Source organism: Pyrus communis, chromosome 4 (assembly GCF_963583255.1).
Source record: "Pyrus communis chromosome 4, drPyrComm1.1, whole genome shotgun sequence".
Taxonomy (NCBI): domain Eukaryota; kingdom Viridiplantae; phylum Streptophyta; class Magnoliopsida; order Rosales; family Rosaceae; genus Pyrus; species Pyrus communis.
In genome coordinates, this window is record NC_084806.1 from 10,134,247 (window position 1) to 10,153,615 (window position 19,369).

The 19,369-nt window shown below is 40.2% G+C and overlaps 4 protein-coding genes across 4 annotated transcripts; 2 read left to right on the forward strand and 2 right to left on the reverse strand.

Moving 5' to 3' along the window:
• Positions 1 to 281: 281 nt before the first annotated feature.
• LOC137731138 (uncharacterized) lies at positions 282 to 2,806 on the forward strand. The gene is made up of 3 exons (XM_068470232.1): positions 282 to 862; positions 1,967 to 2,208; positions 2,302 to 2,806. Exons 1-3 carry the CDS (start codon positions 386 to 388, stop codon positions 2,549 to 2,551), a joined length of 969 nt encoding a protein of 322 aa, XP_068326333.1. The 5' UTR covers positions 282 to 385; the 3' UTR covers positions 2,552 to 2,806.
• Positions 2,807 to 4,584: 1,778 nt separating this feature from the next.
• LOC137732662 (uncharacterized) lies at positions 4,585 to 9,705 on the forward strand. Its single transcript, XM_068471961.1, has 4 exons — positions 4,585 to 5,367; positions 6,331 to 6,471; positions 9,051 to 9,184; positions 9,273 to 9,705. Exons 1-4 carry the CDS (start codon positions 4,891 to 4,893, stop codon positions 9,520 to 9,522), a joined length of 1,002 nt encoding a protein of 333 aa, XP_068328062.1. The 5' UTR covers positions 4,585 to 4,890; the 3' UTR covers positions 9,523 to 9,705.
• An 898-nt stretch (positions 9,706 to 10,603) lies between these two features.
• On the reverse strand, positions 10,604 to 13,002 carry LOC137731744 (oxaloacetate tautomerase FAHD1, mitochondrial). The gene is made up of 7 exons (XM_068470938.1): positions 12,770 to 13,002; positions 12,538 to 12,703; positions 12,373 to 12,425; positions 11,756 to 11,818; positions 11,243 to 11,293; positions 11,028 to 11,145; positions 10,604 to 10,909 (listed from the first exon to the last, which is right to left on the reverse strand). The coding sequence occupies exons 1-7, from the start codon at positions 12,875 to 12,877 to the stop codon at positions 10,794 to 10,796; spliced, it is 675 nt and encodes a 224-aa protein (XP_068327039.1). The 5' UTR covers positions 12,878 to 13,002; the 3' UTR covers positions 10,604 to 10,793.
• Positions 13,003 to 13,586: 584 nt separating this feature from the next.
• LOC137732663 (protein GAMETE EXPRESSED 2) lies at positions 13,587 to 19,212 on the reverse strand. The gene is made up of 16 exons (XM_068471962.1): positions 18,517 to 19,212; positions 18,064 to 18,402; positions 17,476 to 17,802; positions 17,169 to 17,375; positions 16,981 to 17,099; positions 16,726 to 16,867; positions 16,222 to 16,530; positions 15,920 to 16,044; positions 15,531 to 15,748; positions 15,228 to 15,455; positions 14,910 to 15,139; positions 14,571 to 14,809; positions 14,335 to 14,491; positions 14,040 to 14,203; positions 13,849 to 13,934; positions 13,587 to 13,766 (listed from the first exon to the last, which is right to left on the reverse strand). The coding sequence occupies exons 1-16, from the start codon at positions 18,911 to 18,913 to the stop codon at positions 13,622 to 13,624; spliced, it is 3,432 nt and encodes a 1,143-aa protein (XP_068328063.1). The 5' UTR covers positions 18,914 to 19,212; the 3' UTR covers positions 13,587 to 13,621.
• Positions 19,213 to 19,369: the final 157 nt, after the last annotated feature.

Below are 19,369 nucleotides of genomic sequence, written 5' to 3' on the forward strand. Positions count from 1 at the left end.
TTAATTTTTTTTAATTTTTTTTAATCATTAAATAAGATTAGTAGATGATTTTTAATTAAAATACAAATTTCTGAAATTATTTTCTTTAATTTTCTTTATAAAAAAAAATAAAGTAGAAAAGATGGAAGTACAATATACACCTCACAGACGGACAGCAGATCGGCAGCGCAGCTGTCGTACAAATGATTGGAAAAAAAAAAAAAAAAACTTTTTAGTCAATTACATTATTACACGTATCAGATGGTTTATCTCCAAACGACGCAAAGTCCATTACTGCCGGCTTCCATCTATAAAAATACCCAAAATCACTCGAACACCAATCACTCACAGATAACTATTACAAAAAAAGTAACAGAGAGAGTTTGAGAGAGAGCGATCGCCGATCATGGAGTCGCAGGGAATAGAGCACCGAACAGTCCAAGTGAACGGCATCAACATGCACGTCGCCGAGAAAGGGAATGGCCCACTCATCCTCTTCCTCCACGGCTTTCCTGAGCTCTGGTACTCCTGGCGCCACCAAATCCTCGCCCTTTCCGCCCTCGGCTACCGCGCCGTCGCCCCCGACCTCCGAGGGTACGGCGATACCGACGCCCCCGCCTCCCCTTCCAGCTACACCTGCCTCCACATGGTCGGAGACCTCGTGGAGCTCCTGGACGCCATCGCACCCGATCAGGAGAAGGTGTTCGTGGTGGCCCACGACTGGGGCGCCCTCATCGCTTGGTACCTCTGCCTGTTCCGGCCCGACCGGGTCAAAGCCTTGGTCAGCTTGAGCGTGCAGTTCATGCCACGAAACCCTCGGAGGAAGGTCATCGAATCGTTTCAAGCTGCTTATGGCGATGACTACTACATGTGCAGATTTCAGGTTCGGTGCCTTTTTTTTTCTTTTTGGGGAATTTTTGAACCCCACAAAATTCCACATCAATCACTAATTGTCAATTTGATTAACGTTTAATCATCTTTACTCAAATTGGTTGTGAGGTGCATATTGTACTTCCGATTTGCATTTTCGACTTTCAAATTTTCAATTTAGAACAATAAATTTCGAAGAATTGACAGATTTGATATGACAATCAGAATAACAAAAATATGAAAAATAAAAAGTGTGTGGACATCTTTACTTTGGAAGCAATTATTTTAAAGAGCTTACTTTCTACGAAGAGAAATTGTCTATCCTCATGTTTAAGTCATCTTCCAAACTCTTATTTTGTATGGATATCTTCACTTTGGAAGCAATTATTTTAAAGAGCTTACTTTCTACGAAGAGAAATTGTCTATCCTCATGTTTAAGTCATCTTCCAATCTCTTATTTACTGTCTACACCATCTTGGCAGATTGAAAACGACCATCTGTCTCTCTCTGTGTGTAATCAATCTGAATCCCAAAGTGTTATTTTACATTAAATAGGATGTGACAATATTATCTTTTTATTACATTTTCTACCTTTCAAAAGCAAATATTTTAAAGAGTAATGCTATTTACATATTTTTTTTAATTTCTCGTTTTTGTTAATTTGTATATTGATCGTCAATTTATTTAATCAAACGGTTAAAAATAAAAATGAGTGAAAAATAAAAATAGGTGTATGAGCGTTTTATTGTAATGTAATTGATTGTGATTTTTTTTCTTTTAGGTTGAAGTTGCTATGAATATTTCTGTTGCTGGCTAGACTACGAATTTGAACTAATAATCAAATTGGGTTTATTCGAAAATATTGTCGTTGTAGATGGGTTTTATCATATTGTGAAAGCGGTCATGCGTGTGCATTATGGTGCGGATTTCATCTCCACCGATTCTTTTCCCCCTAACAACTAACTATCTAAGTCTAACCCGCTAACCCTATCGTTCTACTAAAAAATATTAATGTTTGTTTAACAAGAAAACATTAGTATGTAATTCTGAAACCGCATACCCGCAGATATCAATTGCAATTTTTGCTTATGACTGGACAAATTACTCATATTTGTAGGAGCCAGGAGTGATAGAAGCTGAGTTTGCTCAGATGGGCACTACAAGAGTTATCAAGGAGTTTCTAACATATAGGAATCCTGGTCCACTTTTCCTGCCTAAAGGCAAAGGATTTGGACATCCCACAGATACTCCTATTGTCTTGCCAAGTTGGTTGTCTGAGGATGACGTGAACTACTACACCGCCAAATTTGACAAGACGGGCTTCACCGGCCCCGTAAACTACTATCGGAATATAGACGTGTACGTAATTTTTTTCAAACTTATGTTGTCAAGTGTCGATGACTCTAATGCTAATCGTTGTTTTAATTAATTTCATCTGCTTTAACAATGCAGAAATTGGGAACTGACTGCACCATGGACTGGGGCTCAAGTGAAAGTTCCTGTGAAGTTCGTTGTGGGAGATCAGGACCTAGTTTACAACTCTCAAGGTGCTCCGGACTTCATACACAAAGGCGGGTTCAAGAAATTTGTGCCGCTTCTGGAAGAAGTAGTTGTACTGGAAGGAGTTGCCCATTTTCTGCAACAAGAAAAGCCTGATGAAATCAGCGAACACATTCACGACTTCATCAAGCAATTCCATTAGCCGTATGTCCTTGTGTCGACGCTGGCTACTGCCTACTGGTGTTTCAGTTATGCGCTTCTCGCCTCCGACTTTGAGTGACGTTGTAATGGACATTGTTGTTTCCTCGTTTACCAACGTGCAACTTCCGTCAACTAGTTTGGTTTTGTCATGAATAATGTAATTTAAACTATACTAAGTTTAATTTTATAAGCTGTTTCTGTTTAATTAAGTTAGTCCGATGACTTGAAAAATAAAGAGGTTTGTGAGGAGTTAAAACCATGTCAGTTGCTTTAAAATAGTTGTGGATGCGTTCAAATGTCTGTGAAGTAACTTATCAAGATACACATTACCGCAGGGTTCACGAAGCTATGACTACAGTAAAAACCTATATCATAGGGGGTCGATTTTGCACCACTTTCCTACTTTCTCACTAGTCTGACAAAATATATAAATTGATTTAATGTCAAACACTGAGGTCTAATAAGAAAAATCGAAATCTTGTGAATCATTTCAAAACTGATTTTAAACCTCAGCAGTGGAAAATGCATTTAGTCTGGAAAAACATGCATTGAACATAAATGAATATCAAAATTACTAATAAACACATTAATTTAAGAGTTTTCTACATATAAATTCTTAAAAACAACACAGTAGAATAATACTTCAAACTCAATTATCATTGAGATATATGACACTTAATTAATTACTTGTGTTTATTAGTAAAAACAAGTGGTTTGTGGCCGATCCACGAAACTTTCTACGTATAGTTAGAATCGTTAATATAAAAATCATTAAGTAAAAGTTATCTCGACAAAAAATTAATAAAATATAAGATCGTTTAGTCATTAAATTTTATAAAAACAGATCATTGAAATCAACAAAAGTATTACACACTATCTATCTATTAGCTACAATTTATTAACTAAATAACCTTAATTTAATTAATTTTTTACAAAGATAATCTTTCTAGAGTGTTTTATGGTATCAATGGACTATTATAATTTCTAGGAAGCAAAATGAGACAAAATGGAACATCATATGGTATTTTTCTCACCGCTTGTGTGAGGGTTTTCAAATTAAGGTTTTCGTTCAGTCGCCGGCCCTAGCCATAGCTAGGGTCGGTGGCAGCCTTTACTTTCTCCTTTTTGGTGTTCTCTTCCTTTCCTCCTGCTACAGTTTTCCCCTTGCTAGCCCTTCCCTCGAAAATAATCTTTCCAACCCACAAACCGTGAATCCTACTCGCCAATGTCCTCAGAACCACTCTTTTCTTTTCTCTATTTCCTGCTATCCCTCCATCTTCACTCCTTCGTTCTTTCTAACTTGGCTTCGTCATTCATCAATATTATTCCATATCCGGCTTGCAACCACTTTTAACCGCGTTTTGTTGCGGTATATCGAGAGGGTGTGTAGAGTTCTGGTGTTCACACCGGCTCGGGTGTTAGCACCACTTCCCTCTCTTGGTCTGCCTTCATTGGCACTGTCGCTAGTCGACATCCCACTGGCTTCTTTGGTTTCTTCTTCTTGGTGGCTGCAACTGGAGAAGAGCTATTTGCTGGATGATGGAGTTCTCCTTCTTTCCATCTCTGAGGCTTTGTCTGATCGGATTTATGGCGTTGGTTGGGTTCGATGGTTCGAGCTGTTTGCGAGGTGCGGCGGCAATTGTTGCAGGAAGCTAGGGATTGCCTTTTCAGTCGGTTTGCTTTTGTTTTTTAGCCTAATCTATGGTTGGGCTCTTGGTGTTTCTTTTGGGTTGGCCCGCGTTGCCTTTGTATATTTGTTTTGGACCTCTGTTTTGTAAAGTTTTGTTGGCAATAAAACTTTTGCCTTTCTACCCAAAAAAAATGAGGAAAAATGTTTTTTTTAAGAAAACGGCAGCGTATATTTCATTGAAGCTATAAAAGGCTAATCAGTACAGGGTGAAGATAACTCCTCCATAAGAAGGTCACTAATTAAGGTTGGAAGTTGATCTCATCAAGTACAATTGTTTCCACAATAAAGAGCAAAATGAGCTAAGCGACGAGCAACCGAGTCTGCTTGTCGCCGGGTGTGGGCAACACAAGCTTCAGCGACCATAGTTTGCTTGCCCCATATGAAATTACGCCTAAATTCCTTATTTCACTCCATTTAAATCTCACTCCCAACATGAACAAGTTCAGATACCGCCTCGTAAGACGTTTAATCCGAGAGTCGAATACAATAGCACCACGTAGAAGAAAACAAATATTTCTGCAGGCTTCCTTATAAAAAGACACAGAAACATCCAAACAGTAATCAACAAATATTTCTGCAGGCTTCCTTATAAAAAGACACAGAAACGTCCAAACAGTAGTCACTCGTTAGAGAGAGAGCGATCGACGATCATGGAGTCGGAGGGAATAGAGCACCGAACGGTCCATGTGAACGGCATCAACATGCACGTCGCCGAGAAAGGGAATGGCCCACTCATCCTCTTCATCCACGGCTTTCCCGATCTCTGGTACTGCTGGCGCCACCAAATCCTCACCCTCTCCGCCCTCGGCTACCGCGCCGTCGCCCCCGACCTCCGAGGGTATGGCGACACCGACGCCCCCGTCTCCCCCTCCAGCTACACCTGCTTCCACATGGTTGGAGACCTCGTGGCGCTCCTGGACGCCATCGCACCCGATCAGGAGCAGGTGTTCGTGGTAGCCCACGACTGGGGCGCCATCATCGCTTGGTACCTCTGCCTGTTCCGGCCCGACCGGGTCAAAGCCTTGGTCAGCTTGAGCGTGCAGTTTCGGCCGCGAAACCCTCAGAGGAAGTTCATCGAAATGGTTCAAGCTGCTTATGGCGATGACTATTACATGTGCAGATTTCAGGTTTGGTACTTTTTATTTATTATTATTATTTTTGTAATTTTTTAGCCCCACAAAATTCCATACCATTGGAAATCAATTTATCTTTTTCTAAAGACAAATATAAAAATAAAAAGAAATTAAAGAAAAACAAAATGCCACGTGTTGCCTCTTGTTTATTTTTAGCTACACAAATGCCCTCACACTTACTCGGCTGCTCGTAGGAAATGGCAGCAGGTGTAGAGATCTTCTTGCTCTAGGAAACTTAGGACTGCTTCCTATTTTGATGTAAATTCCCTCTTTAATAAGAAATTAGATCCTTCTAGGAAAAGGAAATAAATTTCTCTCAAAGCCTATTTAAGTCCACCTTAAGTGGGTTGTTAAATCAATTTTGGAAAGCGATTTATTCTACCCTACAAGAGAGAGAAAGCCTAGAGGATATTTGTTCCCTTCCTTTAGCAATCTTCTACACTTGCCCGTGCAAAGGATCACCTTTCGTTGCTTTCTTTGTCTTCTCCACGCCGCACCGATGTAAGGAAAACTTCATTCTCCTTGTCTTCTTCTTGGGAGGTGCTGTCATGGAGCAGCCGTCAGGGTGGTACGGCACGTTGGCTGGCAGGGGCCAAGAGTCGGCTTGTCATGGGCCAAGGAGGAGGTGTGGTAGGGGTCATTGCTTATGCTGCTCGGCTTGATTGAAGCCAGGTATTGGCTTGGAGAGCAATTAGTTTATCCTCTCGCGCTGGAGAGCAGACCCTTTTGGGTGTCAGGGAATTGGTTTACCCTCTCGCACAGGAGAGCAATTAGTTTATCCTCTTGTGCTGGAGAGCAGACCCTTTTGGGTGTTGGGGAATTGGTTTACCCTCTCGCACTGGAGAACTATTAGTTTATCCTCTCGCACTAGAGAGCATACCTATACGGGTGCCGAGGAATTGGTTTTCCCTCTTGTACTGGAGAGCAATTAGTTTATCCTCTCGCACTGGAGAGCAGACCCATACGGGTGTTGGGGAATTGGTTTACCCTCTCGCACTGGAGAGCATGGAAATCATTGTCGTGAGTATAGCTGAGGAAAGCTGGACTGCTGGGACAACCGAAATAATCCTTAGCTTGCCCCCAGTTCTTGGTACTTGGGTTGGTGTGTCCTTCTGGTACTCGTCTGCCCCCGGCGTGCCATTAGGCTAAGCTGCTACATTTGTCGGAACATAAGTAGTCTTTATATCTAGCAATATATGTGGGGTAGTCTCGTCTACTCGATCTTGTCATTGAAAGATGACTCGCTTATGTTGGTCATGTCTCATCAGAGCGCCTTGTTAATAGCTTCGTTGTGAGGGAAATTGCGTAATCGCTCGGTCATGAGCCTTTCTACTTCTTCTTGAATTTACCTTTGTTGGGGGTGGCAAAGCTCTCGGCTACCCCCGGTCATGACCTGTTGGTCTAGGCTGTTATTCCATATGTTCGACTCGTTTATGCCGCAATTACGGTGGGTGTGGTATGTTCCTAGCAATCGAACGAGTAACTCATAGGCTGCTGGTTGAACTTAAGCCGGATTGAGTGATTGCTTCTTTCCGTTCCTTGTGCTGCCTACTCTAATGTGAAGTCGAAGATGTTCCTTGCGGGCCTTGCCGCGAATGAACAGTTCGCTTGGAAAGTTGCTATGTTGATTATCGAAGTGTGACCCCAACCGTGAGGTGTATGTTTGCCTATGGGCCTAACTAAGAGTGCACGCTCCTCCACGCGCTAAGATGGAAGTATACTCTATCTTGGGGGTCCAGTCAGGAGTGTACTCTGTTAGAACACTTGGTTCATGACTGGCTAAGTGGCTGCTTGTTGGGACTCTGGTGGAGACGTTTGTTTGCCCTTGTCCTTCTTTGGGACACCTCATCCTGGGCACGTTAGATCTCGGTGCGTTGCAAGAGTTGATTCACCAAGGTTGTCTGTTGTGCAAGGGCACTTGTCAACTCTATAACTTGTCGAGACAAGTGTTGTTCGCCATTTGGATTGGAAGAGCTTGGAAGGAATATGCCTCCTTGAGCAGTGGAAGTGTGGTAGGCTCCGGGCGCGAGATTTGAATTGGGAAATGTCAAATCCGCAGAGAAATGTGGTGAAAATGCCCCCGGCTCGATGGTTGGTCCAGATGGTTGAGATAATCTTGGGCCGATTTAGGCTGCTTAGAATGATGCGGGAGCAGGCTGGGCCACAGGAGTGGGCTAGGCCGCAAGAGGAGGCTGGGCCATGAAAGTGGGCTAGGCCACGAAAGCAGGCTGGGCCACGGAAGTGGGCTGCTCGGCGTGTGGCACATGTGGGTGCGAGGCTAAGGATCGACTTAGCAACACGTTGGGCTTGCATTAGGCTTGGAGTGACATGGCTTGGGTCATGGCCTTGGTGCTATGAGCCTTGGATGGCACAGCTTGGGCTTGCTTTGGTGGCACGGCTCGGGTCGTGGTAGTAGTGCCATGGACTTCACCGCAGATGGGCACCGCGATGGTTCCCATGGTGGTGATGCAGCTCCCCCTAGGATCACATTTAGTCTCGTGGATCGCTGCGGTCCCATTTCTTGAATATTGAAATTTTCACTCATGGAGTTTTCTAAATTTCTAGCCATCATATTTCTCTTTTTCGTTTTATCAAAGAATCTTTGCAAATAAAAAATTCTAATAACAAGAAGGTACAAAAAATACAAGTGGGCTAGAAAATAGAGAAAAAACCTTTTTATGCGGGAGTCTTCTACGAGTGTGAATTTCAACTCTCAATGAAAGCATCAATTTGTGGATGCAAATTTCTTCCTCCTTGTTCTTGGACAAAATTGCACCTACAAAACAAATAACACCTTAGGTCAAGGTCAAGAGCTTCACGCACCCACGATGAATGTGGGGGGGGGGGGGCTTTGGCCGAAGAACCTCTGATGCTAAAGTTAGAATCTATAGAGAAAAATGTTTGGAGAGTTTTTGGGAGTTTTGCAAGAGTGTGGAACTCCCCTTTCAAAGAAAATGGAGTCCTATTTATAGAGCATGGCCGGCCCTCTTTGGAAGAGAGAGTGGCCAACCCTTGGATGTTTTTTGGGGTGTAATGGTGATTAATTTGGTGATTAATGGATTAATTAGGAATTAATCCATTAATTAGCCTAATTAATTTAATTTATAGGGAGGGTTTTGAAGGTTATGTAATTATTTCCTTGTCGAGGATAAGGAGTAAAGATGGATGAGATAAATTTGAACTTGTTACCTATTTTGGGCACTCTTGACTCGGTTGATGGATGATTCTCCACTGCTCGAGTGTAGGAAACCCGGTGTGTCTCGAAGGTAATTTTGTCCTCTTCACCTAAAAATCCACGTGTCGCCTCTTGATTATTTTTGGCTCCACATATTTTACTACATTTTCTACCTTTAAAAGCTAACATTTTGATTGTAGTTACGTATGAACATTTTATTGTAATGTAGTTGATTGTGTTTTTTTTTCCTTTTTAGGTTGAAGTGCCTACCAAATTGGGTTAATACGAAAATATTGTTGTTGTAGATGGTATTTTATCGTATTTGTAAAAAGTAATCATGCATGTGCACTTTTCTGCGCTTTCGATTCTTATCGCCCCTCTCTTTAACAAATAATTAACTAACTCACTAACTCTATCGCTCTACTAAAAAATATTACTCATATTTGCAGGAGCCAGGAGTGATAGAAGCCGAGTTTGCTCAAATGGGCACTACAAGAGCTAGCAAGAGTTTGCTCAGATGGGCACTCCTATTGTCTTGCCAAGTTGGTTGTCTGAGGATGACGTGAAATACTACGCCACCAAATTTGACAAGACGGGCTTCACCGGCCCCGTAAACTACTATCGGAATTTGGACGTGTACGTAATTTTGTTCGAACTTATGTGTTGCTGTCGACTATAATGGTAATCGTTGTTTTAATTAATTTCTTTCGCTTTAACATTGCAGAAACTGGGAACTAACTGCCCCATGGACTGAGGCTCAAGTGAAAGTTCCAGTGAAGTTTATCGTGGGAGATCAGGACCTGACCTACAACTCTCAAGGTGCTCAGGACTTCATACACAAAGGCGGGTTCAAGAAATATGTGCCGCTTCTGGAAGAAGTAGTTGTACTGGAAGGAGTTGCCCATTTTCTGCAACAAGAGAAGCCTGATGAAATCAGCAAACACATTCACGACTTCGTCAAGAAATTCCATTAGCCGTATATATGTCCTTATGTCGATGCTTGCTAGCTACTGCCTACTGGTGTTTCAGTTATGCATTTCTTGCCTCAGACTTTTAAGTGATGTAACAAACATCGTTGTTTCCTTGTTTATCGGTGTGCAACTTCCGTCAACTAGTTTTTTTCTTTTTTGTTATTGTTGTTGTAAATCGTTATTGATGATGCGTGTATTTTAAACTACGAAAGTTAAGTTTAATTTTATAAGCTAGTTTATGTTTGATTTAGTCAATCCGATTACTTGAAATATAGAGAAGTGCGTGAGGAGTTAAAATCGTGTAGGTTGCTTTAAAAGAATTGTGAATGCGTTCAAATGTCCGTGAGGAACGGTATCAAAATACACACTATTGCTGGGTTCATGATGGTATGACAAAAGTAAAAACTAAGCCCATCTCATAGGTAGATGTTGCACCACTTTGTCACTTTACCCGTTTGACAACTCTCCTACTTTCTCACGAGTCCGACAAAAGGTGTAAATTGTTTTAATGTCAAATGTTGAGGTGTAACAAGAAAAATTAAAATCTCATGAATCATTTCAAAATTGATTCTACACCTCAACAGTGTAAAATGTATTTAGTCCTAAAAGCATGCATCAAACATGAATTTTTTTTTTTTTTTTTTTGGACGAAGCATCGAACATAATGAATATTAAAATTACTAACAAACCCATTAACTTAAGAGTTTTCTACATATAAATCCTTAAAAACAATAGTAGAATAATAATTCAAACTCAATTACCATTGAGATATATGACACTTGACTAATTGCTTGTGTTTATTAGTTTCGTGGCCGACCCACGAAACTTCCTGCTCATGATTAGAATTATTAATAAAAGATTACTACGTAAAAATCATCTCAACAAAAAATCAATAACATATAAGAGTGTTTAGTCACCAAATTGTACGAAAACAGATCGTTGAAATCTACAAAAGTACTACAAACTATCTATCAATTTGCTACAGTTTATGGACTAAATGACCTTAATTTTAATTATTTTTTGCAAATATAATATTTCTAGAGTGTTTTATGGTATCAATGGACTACTTTCTAGGCAGCGTAAGAAATAATAAACTGTGAAATTTATTTCCATCCGACAAATGTTCATTCTACGCTTACATTCTTTATTTCACTCCATTTTAATCTAACTCCAAACGTGAAGAACAAAACAAATGGACATGTTCAAATACCACCTCGTAAGATGTTTAATCCGAGAGTCAAATACAATAGCACCAGAACGCAAATTCAACTAGCTCAAGAACTTGCTTGGCTCTTCCGTTTTTCGACATTGAACTGAACATCCACGAGGTTGGTTATGCCAGCAGTTATCTTTTGACCTATTTTTACTGGGCCAACACCTTGGGGAGTGCCTGCACAAGCAGTACCAAACCATAATTAGCTTCACGTCGAAAAAATATTCGCATGTCTCCTAGACGCGGAGGAAGTGGGGTTGGATGGAAACCTTAGGTACAGATAAAAATTTCATACCTGTTAGTATTACATCTCCTTCGAGAAGTGTCATAATGGAACTTATGTGGCTGATGAGAAACGGGAGTTTAAATATCATGTCCTTGGTTGAGCCTTTCTGCCTCAATTCTCCATCTACCTGCGGTGAAGCGAATTAATTTGAACGCATTAGGAGTGGCCAATACAATAATCATGCCAATACTAGAGCTCATGAAAGCAAAGGAAGCACTAAGAACCTTCAGCCACAACTCTATATCATCCGGGTTTGGCACCATTTCCTTGGGCAGCTGCACGAAGTTTGGAGAATCAAATGGTTAAATATGCTTAAAAATATAGATAGTCATAGTGACTGAATTATTTGCATTATAACTCTGGTGAAATTATAAGTTTACAACTAATATCCATGCCTCTACAGAGCATCCCATATCAAATAGGTCTTAACTGGGAAAAATAACCCCATGTTCTCCCTCAACTACCTTATAATAAACTGGACAAGTTAATCTGGGAAGCTTTAGTTGGCGTGGTAACAGAGCCAAGCACGGTTAAATTTGCGATACTCATCCTCGCCCCCACACCTCTAAACAAGCTTTCTTTTTTAAAATTAAGTTCTGTTCTATATTGATAAATGTCAGCATATCGCCCCATTGGTCTGAAATTATTTTCACGTTAGCTACCTCACTATGAGCATACAATAGAAAATCACCCGTAACAAAGAGAAAAGCATCAAAGATAAGCAATGCAATTCTTACTGCGGAACTGATTGGTGTGAAGGTGTCCTGCCCCTTAGCTATGGTCCATGGAAGACCTGCAGACTGTAAAAGGAAATAACGTACATTTACAACGATAACAACATTGTACCGGCATCTCCAGTGATCCGCATATACAAATCTTTATATTCACATTGGAAGGGAAGTAAAAGGACCACGCTTTAACTTTAGGTATCCTAAAATAGAGCACAAGTTTAGAACTTGAACCGTTCTGTTCTTATTCTTCATGAGATCAGGCCATAATAGTGACTACTGGACTTTTTCGCAGTTTACATCACAGGTACCTTTCGGTTTATAAAGTTGTTCATCTAATGTTTATTTTCCTCTGACAAACATCACTTGTATTGATCCTTACGTATGAGCTAAATTAACACACATCTCACATCGAACATCTAGATAAAACGAGAAACGAAAAGTCTTATATGCACGATAACTCATTCATCAGAAACCAACATACATTTGCAGTAGCTGTTTAAATTAAAACATATTGATTATCATGAATTGCAGCATTAACATTCTAATTAGAAACTTCTTGTCATAAAATGAACATTTCGCTACCGTGTTTGATCACATTAAACAATCCGATTTTCGATAATTACCTTAGCAGAAGCTTGAATTTCTCTGGCAGTCATATCCAGAGCAAGTGCATAACCTTAAACCATCCGATTTTCGCCAATCAGATTTAAACTCAAAATTAAATCATTAACAGCAGCATTATTAACTGACTAATTAACAAATAACAGTAACGAAAATTACAAATTTACCGGCGACGTAATCCATGGCTGTGGATTGCGGAACATCGCGAGCTTTCTGGGAGATTATCACCGCCAGCTCTACCTCATGGTCCAACGACAACAGAGGGTGAGGGACTTCGATCGTGCCGCCGTTCTTCAAGTAAGACGACGTCGGTTTGAGGAAAAGCACGGGCTCCTTCACAAATCACAATAAATCAGAATTGAGAGAGAGAGGGGAAGAGGAGAGAGAAAGAGGGTGGACCTTGGGGACGGCGTTGCCGAGTTCTTTGGCGTGGGCGGCGTAGTTTCTGCCGACTCCGACGATCTTAGTGCCCGCTTGCAAAAGCTTCTCTAACGCCGTCGCTGCCATCTCCAAAGTTTCAGTCCTTGATTCCAGCTACGATTTCCAACTGAAATGTTTCCCGCACGGAGTTGTCGTATCCTGAACTTTGTAATTTGTTAATTATTTTGTCGAATCATTTCATGAACTTTGTTGATTTTTTTTAGTATTTGGAATTTTGAAGCTAAAATATCATATTTTAATGTCGTAATCCAAATTTACAATTTTCTCTTCTTTTTTTTAATTAGCGAACAATTTTGCTTTGTTACTGCATCAGTTGTCATTACATTTTAAATGTAGAGATATGCATAGTAAAGAGATCAAATCATGCATATTTAATAATGATAAATGCGGTAAATGACATTCGAGAACACTTTAGAATGATGAGCAAAAATGCACTATTTAATCGTACGTGTATTGACCTTTTGATTTCATTATGGAACAAAGTGGAGAGAATTTGATTCACAATCCAACAAACACATGTCACAACATGAATTACGAAACACTTTGTTGCGACAGGTCCATATGAATTATGTTAAGACAGATATGCATAACTTCTTACCGTTAATAAAATATGCATAACTTCTTACCGTTAATAAAATACAACCCTATATGCATTAACAGTTAAAATCTTGTACAAGCAAGTAGGCAACTGAGAGCAGATGAACAAAAAGGGAAAGGAAAGTCCATCCAATTTTTTCTACAACAGTAACAGTTAATCAAAGTATTACACTGGGTAACTTGAGTAATAAACAACAATGTTTCAATGTAAGCTCAAACTGTTTCACTTTGTTCCTTGTCAAGAGCAAGGGGCATAAAACTAGGGGTAGTAGGAGTTTCCTGACTGCGTCCGCTACCGGAATGGAGTAGCTGACATTCTGCCTTGCCAGATTCCTCGTCTCCAGATTGACGATGCGACCTGAACTCAATGAACTCAAAGGAACTACATGTCAGAATGCTTTGTTACTGCCTATTGCTACCTGAGTCTGAGAAATCATTACCGTTGGCGAAAGTTGGGATGTTGGCTGCCAAGCAAAGGGCTTGAACAAACACCGGTGTCTGCATTTGCTGGTAGATTTGTCCTCAACTACACATGAATCGGCACAGCATTGCATTACCAAAGAGGTGATCTAAAAGTGTTCCGGAGTAAAAAATGCGCCATGTTATATCATATGATACATATCATACTTACCATTCCTTTGCGCAAACTAGGTGCGCTTGCCTGCTCTGGTGCCCTGGTGGCTTTGTTTCTTCTTTCATGTACAAGGTGAGCTGCACATTTGCATGTGAAAAATAGTAGCACTGCTCCGAGCAAAAACACTATACTGGATTCGATGACAATAGCTGACCCCAAGCCTGCATTCCTCACAATAAACAGAAGCACTTCGGCTATTTCAAGACCTAAATTGATTTTCATTTGGAGCTGTATGCCCCAAGACAGAAGCACTTTGGCTATAAGTTACTGACATACATGCATTACCACTTACCGTGAGCCACAAGCGAACTCATTGGCCTTCGCCTTATTAGATTAACAGAAGCCTCAGCCTGTAAAGGCACCGATATCTTATCATCACAATTAAAATAGCATCCGTAGTTTCCCATGTCATTCAATTTCACTGTCAAGATTGCATCCTGTTCTCCGCCCTGTACAAGAAATGTGATGAATCAACAGACGATGCTGTAAATTAGATGCAATGAAATCAAAGCGAAGAACCCAACTCACATGATAAAAGAGCTGTCGCATCACAGCGTTGCAGTCATTAAATGTTCCTTGAAATCTAACTCCCTTAGCTCTCACCATGAAATGTTTTGAGATGCTGACATATGTCTGAAGAGGTAGCCACTGATAACTATTCTTGAGCTTCAGTTCGGTTGTAGAGATGAGCTCAGCTGGTAGGCTGGTTGCCAAATATCCGTCATTAACTTCCACGGAAAATGTGACTCTGAAAAGGGACTCGTTACCTGAAAGGTTATGGGGCAAAGAACAAACATATTGATATCCTCTAAAACTCAGAGATTGAAGACGTCGTTTACCCTACTTTGAATTCGACCAGAGCCATACCAGGGAACGCAAGAAGATCTGGATCGCCAATGCAGACCTCAAACTTGTCTTTTTCTCTGTCGTATATCGGTGACTTGTCTTCATTACTTTTCAAAATAATGTATTCAGGAGCATGAATAAATGGAGGATCGTTAATAGGTTCCACAAAAACTGGAACATCCAATTTATTTACTCCATTCCTGTTCCTCGTAGACACTCGAATTGTATCGTAGCCACAAAAGTTCTCGTTCCTGACTCGAGGGAAATGGAGGATAAAAATGATGTTACGCAATGAAGGAGGCCAATTATAAGAAGCAAAAGCAGATAGATGAATAGTACCCGAAGTATTGAATTGACTGAAGGGCAAAATTAATTACTTCCACACAGCCTACTAAAATCAAACCCTTTGCATCTCCATCTGATGTGTATACAGAAAGTCCTGTCCAAACTGGCTCCCAGAATTGCACTACCATAGGAGACAGAAAGACTGTCCCAGATTGCGCAGTGAGATTAACAGAGATGTTCTCCATCACATCCGAATACCTTATCTCAAACCCGTGGAAACCACTGCAAATAGTCGAATTTATAATTATACAGAAGCATATATGAAAATTGAAGTGTTATAGATTAATAGTACGTTACCCGAATCTGGGACTAATCTCGTCTTCAGTTGCTTGTAGTTCGCTTGGAAAAGAAACAAATTGGGGCGGGATAGTGAGAACATATATGTTTACAGCAGCAGTAGCAAGATTTCCGTTTACATCAGACATTGTGTACACAAAGGAATCATTGCCGTAATAGTCTTTATGAGGCGTGTAGCGGAGTAGTCTTCCATACTCAAGAAGGGAACCACGATCTGGCTGACAAATGTAAACCAGTCAAATTTCCAGGAAAATTGAAATCCGTTAAAAGGGTAGGTGGTGTTCACGTGCATACGCCTGCTTGTGATCACTGATCAGTAGCAGTTCCACTTTTGTAAAGAAGAGACAGTAGTGAAACAATGGTTTGAAAACCTTCACTCTGTATTGTACCTTTGAGTATTCGACAACACTTGCATTATTTCCAGCAAAGTAGTCGTTTGCTAAAACATCAAAAGCGATTGACTCGTCCTCCCAGACAGATATTGTATCAATGTAGGCTCTGGGAAAATATTCGCCTGCAAATAAATCAGTCCACCAATAGTGCTTGGCTATAAAGTATAAACATCAATTGATGACAGCATGCTTGCACAGTATCGATCCATAACACGAGTAGAGAAATCAAATCCCATTTAATTGATACAACAAAAGAAAATAGAGCTACTCTTACACAACTTCTTGTTATTCTAACTTACTGGTGTAGACATTGATCCCAAAGGGGCAGGGAGAGATGCGTTTGCCGTCAAATGAAGCGCATATCTCATAACTACCAACATTCTCAGCCAGATATTGAACGGTGTATGAGCCATCATTGTTATCCATAAACATGGAATTTGAAAAGCCAGAACTGTTAACTGAAGCAATCTCTAGTTTCAGCCTAGATTGTTGTGACAAGAGAGGATTATAAAATGAATCCACGAGCTGCACTAATACTTCATTGTTAATCATCTTCCGCACCTTGGGAGAAAATTTGACTACTTCTGAGAGTGATGTGTTAACCTTTCCTGCAGAAAAGTTAGGAATTCATTCATCAGAAATCAAATAAGAGAGGCTGAAACAGTATGATAGTTCATGCAATGACGAATAAAACTTGTAGCGAACTTCTCAAGATCATATAGTTTCTTCCAAATTTCCAGATCAAGTTGTGCTTCCTTAACATGATGGTCATGAAAACTAGAGAAAATATCAGGTGAATATACCTCCTTTTACTTCCATTGTAAACGAATGACCGCCATTGAGTAGAATATTTCCACAAAATACGTAGATGTTATAGATCCCACTCTTGGTGGGTGTATACACCACATTGAAAGCAGTTACCAGGGCGCTGAAGCTCCCAACAGACTAAATTCAGAAACATTGTACCTCAAAAATTAGAATACAAAAGCTTAAAGAAGTAATACATATGTGTATGTAATACTATGTATATGTTGATGCATGTTTATGTGTATATATACACGGATACTTCTTACAGAATTTATTGGGTCCATAGATGGTGATGGAGCGATTTCTATCTGGCTGGTTGCACCATATCTTAACGCTCGAGCAGGTCCACTCCCTAACTTAGAGATATAAACTTTGTAAGTTTATAACCAAAAAGTTTATCATAGGAAACAGCTAAAAAATTGCTAGCTACCATTTATACCATTGATGGTTTGCATAGGAAATATGCTTGACTGCACATTATAGGAGTCATTTTCCCTTACAATTTGTACTTCGAGCCGTTCTATTTCAACAGGAGAGGGATATTGAAAAGCATCATTCAAATAAACTGAAAACTCTGCTAGCACACCAGCAGTAGAACTGTTTAAACCAGATCCATTGACAACGCTGTTTGTCCCGTTGCAATAACCTATCCAAATGTAAGCAAGAGAGAGGCGTGTGAATGGAAGTGGAAGCAGTAACAGCAATAGGTTATTCATAACTGGATTAACCACCTGCATGGCACGTACCGACAAAGACAGTATAAGCATATGGCATATTAGAGATACTCTTATAATGCTTCATATCGGATATAGTGAGCAAGAAGTTCCCCGGTTCTAGATTGCTAAAGGAAAACAACTGAATTCCAGCCACCACTTCTTCAAAGTGCAAATCTGCAACAGGTATAGACAAATTTGTCTCTATCTCTACAACTTCAGCGTCAAATGCATACAGACCAGGAACGAGGTTCCCATATCGATCTTGCTGATGTATAAAGATTTCCATCTTCGAATATAACTGCCACGCATTTGGTTCAAAATTCCATTTCACCGCACAATTGGAAACTTCTAGTGGTCCTGCTATAGGCCAGGGAAAATAACTCCGAAGCTCAGAATCAACAAATGGAAAGAAGTAACAACTAAGAAGAATGCATCAGTGAAGTGTAAAATGGTAACATAATCGACCAATTTATTCTGCAGGCAGATGGGAGCTTCATCGTTTCCGTTATAAACCTAAATGTAACTGCTTAAATCACAAATTAGAGAAATTCTAGCTCAAGTTTTGTATATGGTGTAAGCATACACTATAAATGTATAACTATTGCTACGAAACACCACCTGGGTTCACCTTAAGCGGTAGGGGAGAGCCATTCAAGGTCTGATCACCATCTCCCACGTACAACAAGAGATCACCGGCTTTCACCACAATGAACTCCAAGATGATATAACCGAAATCATTCCAACCCAAATGCGTGATGTCTGGCATGTTCGCTATGGAACCATTTGCATAGACTGCAGACACTGTAAAATTATGTAATCTTGGATCTTCACTGTTTTTGGAGACATTATTTCCAAACGCGTCCTTTGGAAGTATCATTACCCTAGCTTTAGTCCCTGCTTCGAATTCATTGTTGAAACCCATCCACGAAGCAACACACGAAGACGGGTATATTTGCCCTTCAATCGAAAAATAGGTAAAATCCATCATGTATCAGAGAACACAAGGAAAGAAAATCAGCAGTCCAATTCTTTTAGTGAAATTAAAAATTAAAAATAAATAAATACAAAAACCTGGATGAACTTGAAAATGCAGAGAAGAATCAAACACTTTGTAGCGATCCTCGTTGATCATAACGTTAAATGCCCCGGCGGTTATGGCAGTAAAGAAGAGTTTCCAACTGCTAGGGTCTCCTTCAAAATCCGAAAGAACACCCGACACGAAGGAGCAATTCCCGGGCTTCCCATTCACCGTAAGAGTAGGTTTAAACTTGTTCTTGTCGAGCTTGTCAAAGTTGTTCAGCGCTCTGATTCTTATGGTTGCAATGTTGCCGGCTCGGAAGGTGTCATTGTCATCCATCCAACTGAAAGTGAACTCCGGCATCGCTGCTTCGTCTGAAACAAATTCGAACAAGGAAAGGCGAAAAGAGAGAGCCAAGAGGGATATGAGTAAGTGCATTTCGACTGCCATGAGAGAAAGCCGAGAGGTTTTGGAATTCTGCAGAGAAAAAGTTTGTATTTCCGAAGGGAAGCTGATCAAGTAATTTTGTCCGTTTGATACTTCTAGAGCGGTTGGTGACGGTTGAAAACGGTTTATCTAGTGGCGCGGATGTTCCTCTTACTTTTTATCCTCTTAAATTCTGAACACAATATTTGGGTTCTCTCTCTTTCTCCCCCTCTATTTTTCACTTTCTTTTCTTTATGTCGCCCACTAATTTTTTATTTATTTTACTTTCTTATTCATACAAAAGAACTCGTGCTACCACACCTAAGTGATCGATGACCGTTATCTTTTGGTTCAATTTTATTTATAGGCGCTCAGACACGTTAAACGGTTGAATTTGATCAAACGGTTTACACTAAATGACCGAGAACTATTCTGCTTACTTGTTGGTTTACGTAGAAACAGTTTACACGTTTCACAAAC

Bases quoted from the DNA above. Each gene is read 5' to 3' on its own strand.
- LOC137731138 (XM_068470232.1), top strand. From the start codon at position 386: ATGGAGTCGCAGGGAATAGAGCACCGAACAGTCCAAGTGAACGGCATC. The intron at 863-1,966 runs GTTCGGTGCCTT...TCATATTTGTAG, and splicing joins ACTACATGTGCAGATTTCAG to GAGCCAGGAGTGATAGAAGC. The intron at 2,209-2,301 runs GTACGTAATTTT...TTAACAATGCAG, and splicing joins TACTATCGGAATATAGACGT to AAATTGGGAACTGACTGCAC.
- LOC137732662 (XM_068471961.1), top strand. From the start codon at position 4,891: ATGGAGTCGGAGGGAATAGAGCACCGAACGGTCCATGTGAACGGCATC. The intron at 5,368-6,330 runs GTTTGGTACTTT...ACTGGAGAGCAG, and splicing joins ATTACATGTGCAGATTTCAG to ACCCATACGGGTGTTGGGGA. The intron at 6,472-9,050 runs GTTGGTGTGTCC...TACAAGAGCTAG, and splicing joins CCCCAGTTCTTGGTACTTGG to CAAGAGTTTGCTCAGATGGG.
- LOC137731744 (XM_068470938.1), bottom strand. From the start codon at position 12,877: ATGGCAGCGACGGCGTTAGAGAAGCTTTTGCAAGCGGGCACTAAGATC. The intron at 12,704-12,769 runs GTCCACCCTCTT...TGATTTGTGAAG, and splicing joins TCGGCAACGCCGTCCCCAAG to GAGCCCGTGCTTTTCCTCAA. The intron at 11,294-11,755 runs GTAAGAATTGCA...AACTTCGTGCAG, and splicing joins TCACACCAATCAGTTCCGCA to CTGCCCAAGGAAATGGTGCC.
- LOC137732663 (XM_068471962.1), bottom strand. From the start codon at position 18,913: ATGGCAGTCGAAATGCACTTACTCATATCCCTCTTGGCTCTCTCTTTT. The intron at 17,100-17,168 runs GTATAAATGGTA...AAACTTACAAAG, and splicing joins TCCTATGCAAACCATCAATG to TTTATATCTCTAAGTTAGGG. The intron at 16,045-16,221 runs GTAAGTTAGAAT...ATTTATTTGCAG, and splicing joins TGGGATCAATGTCTACACCA to GCGAATATTTTCCCAGAGCC.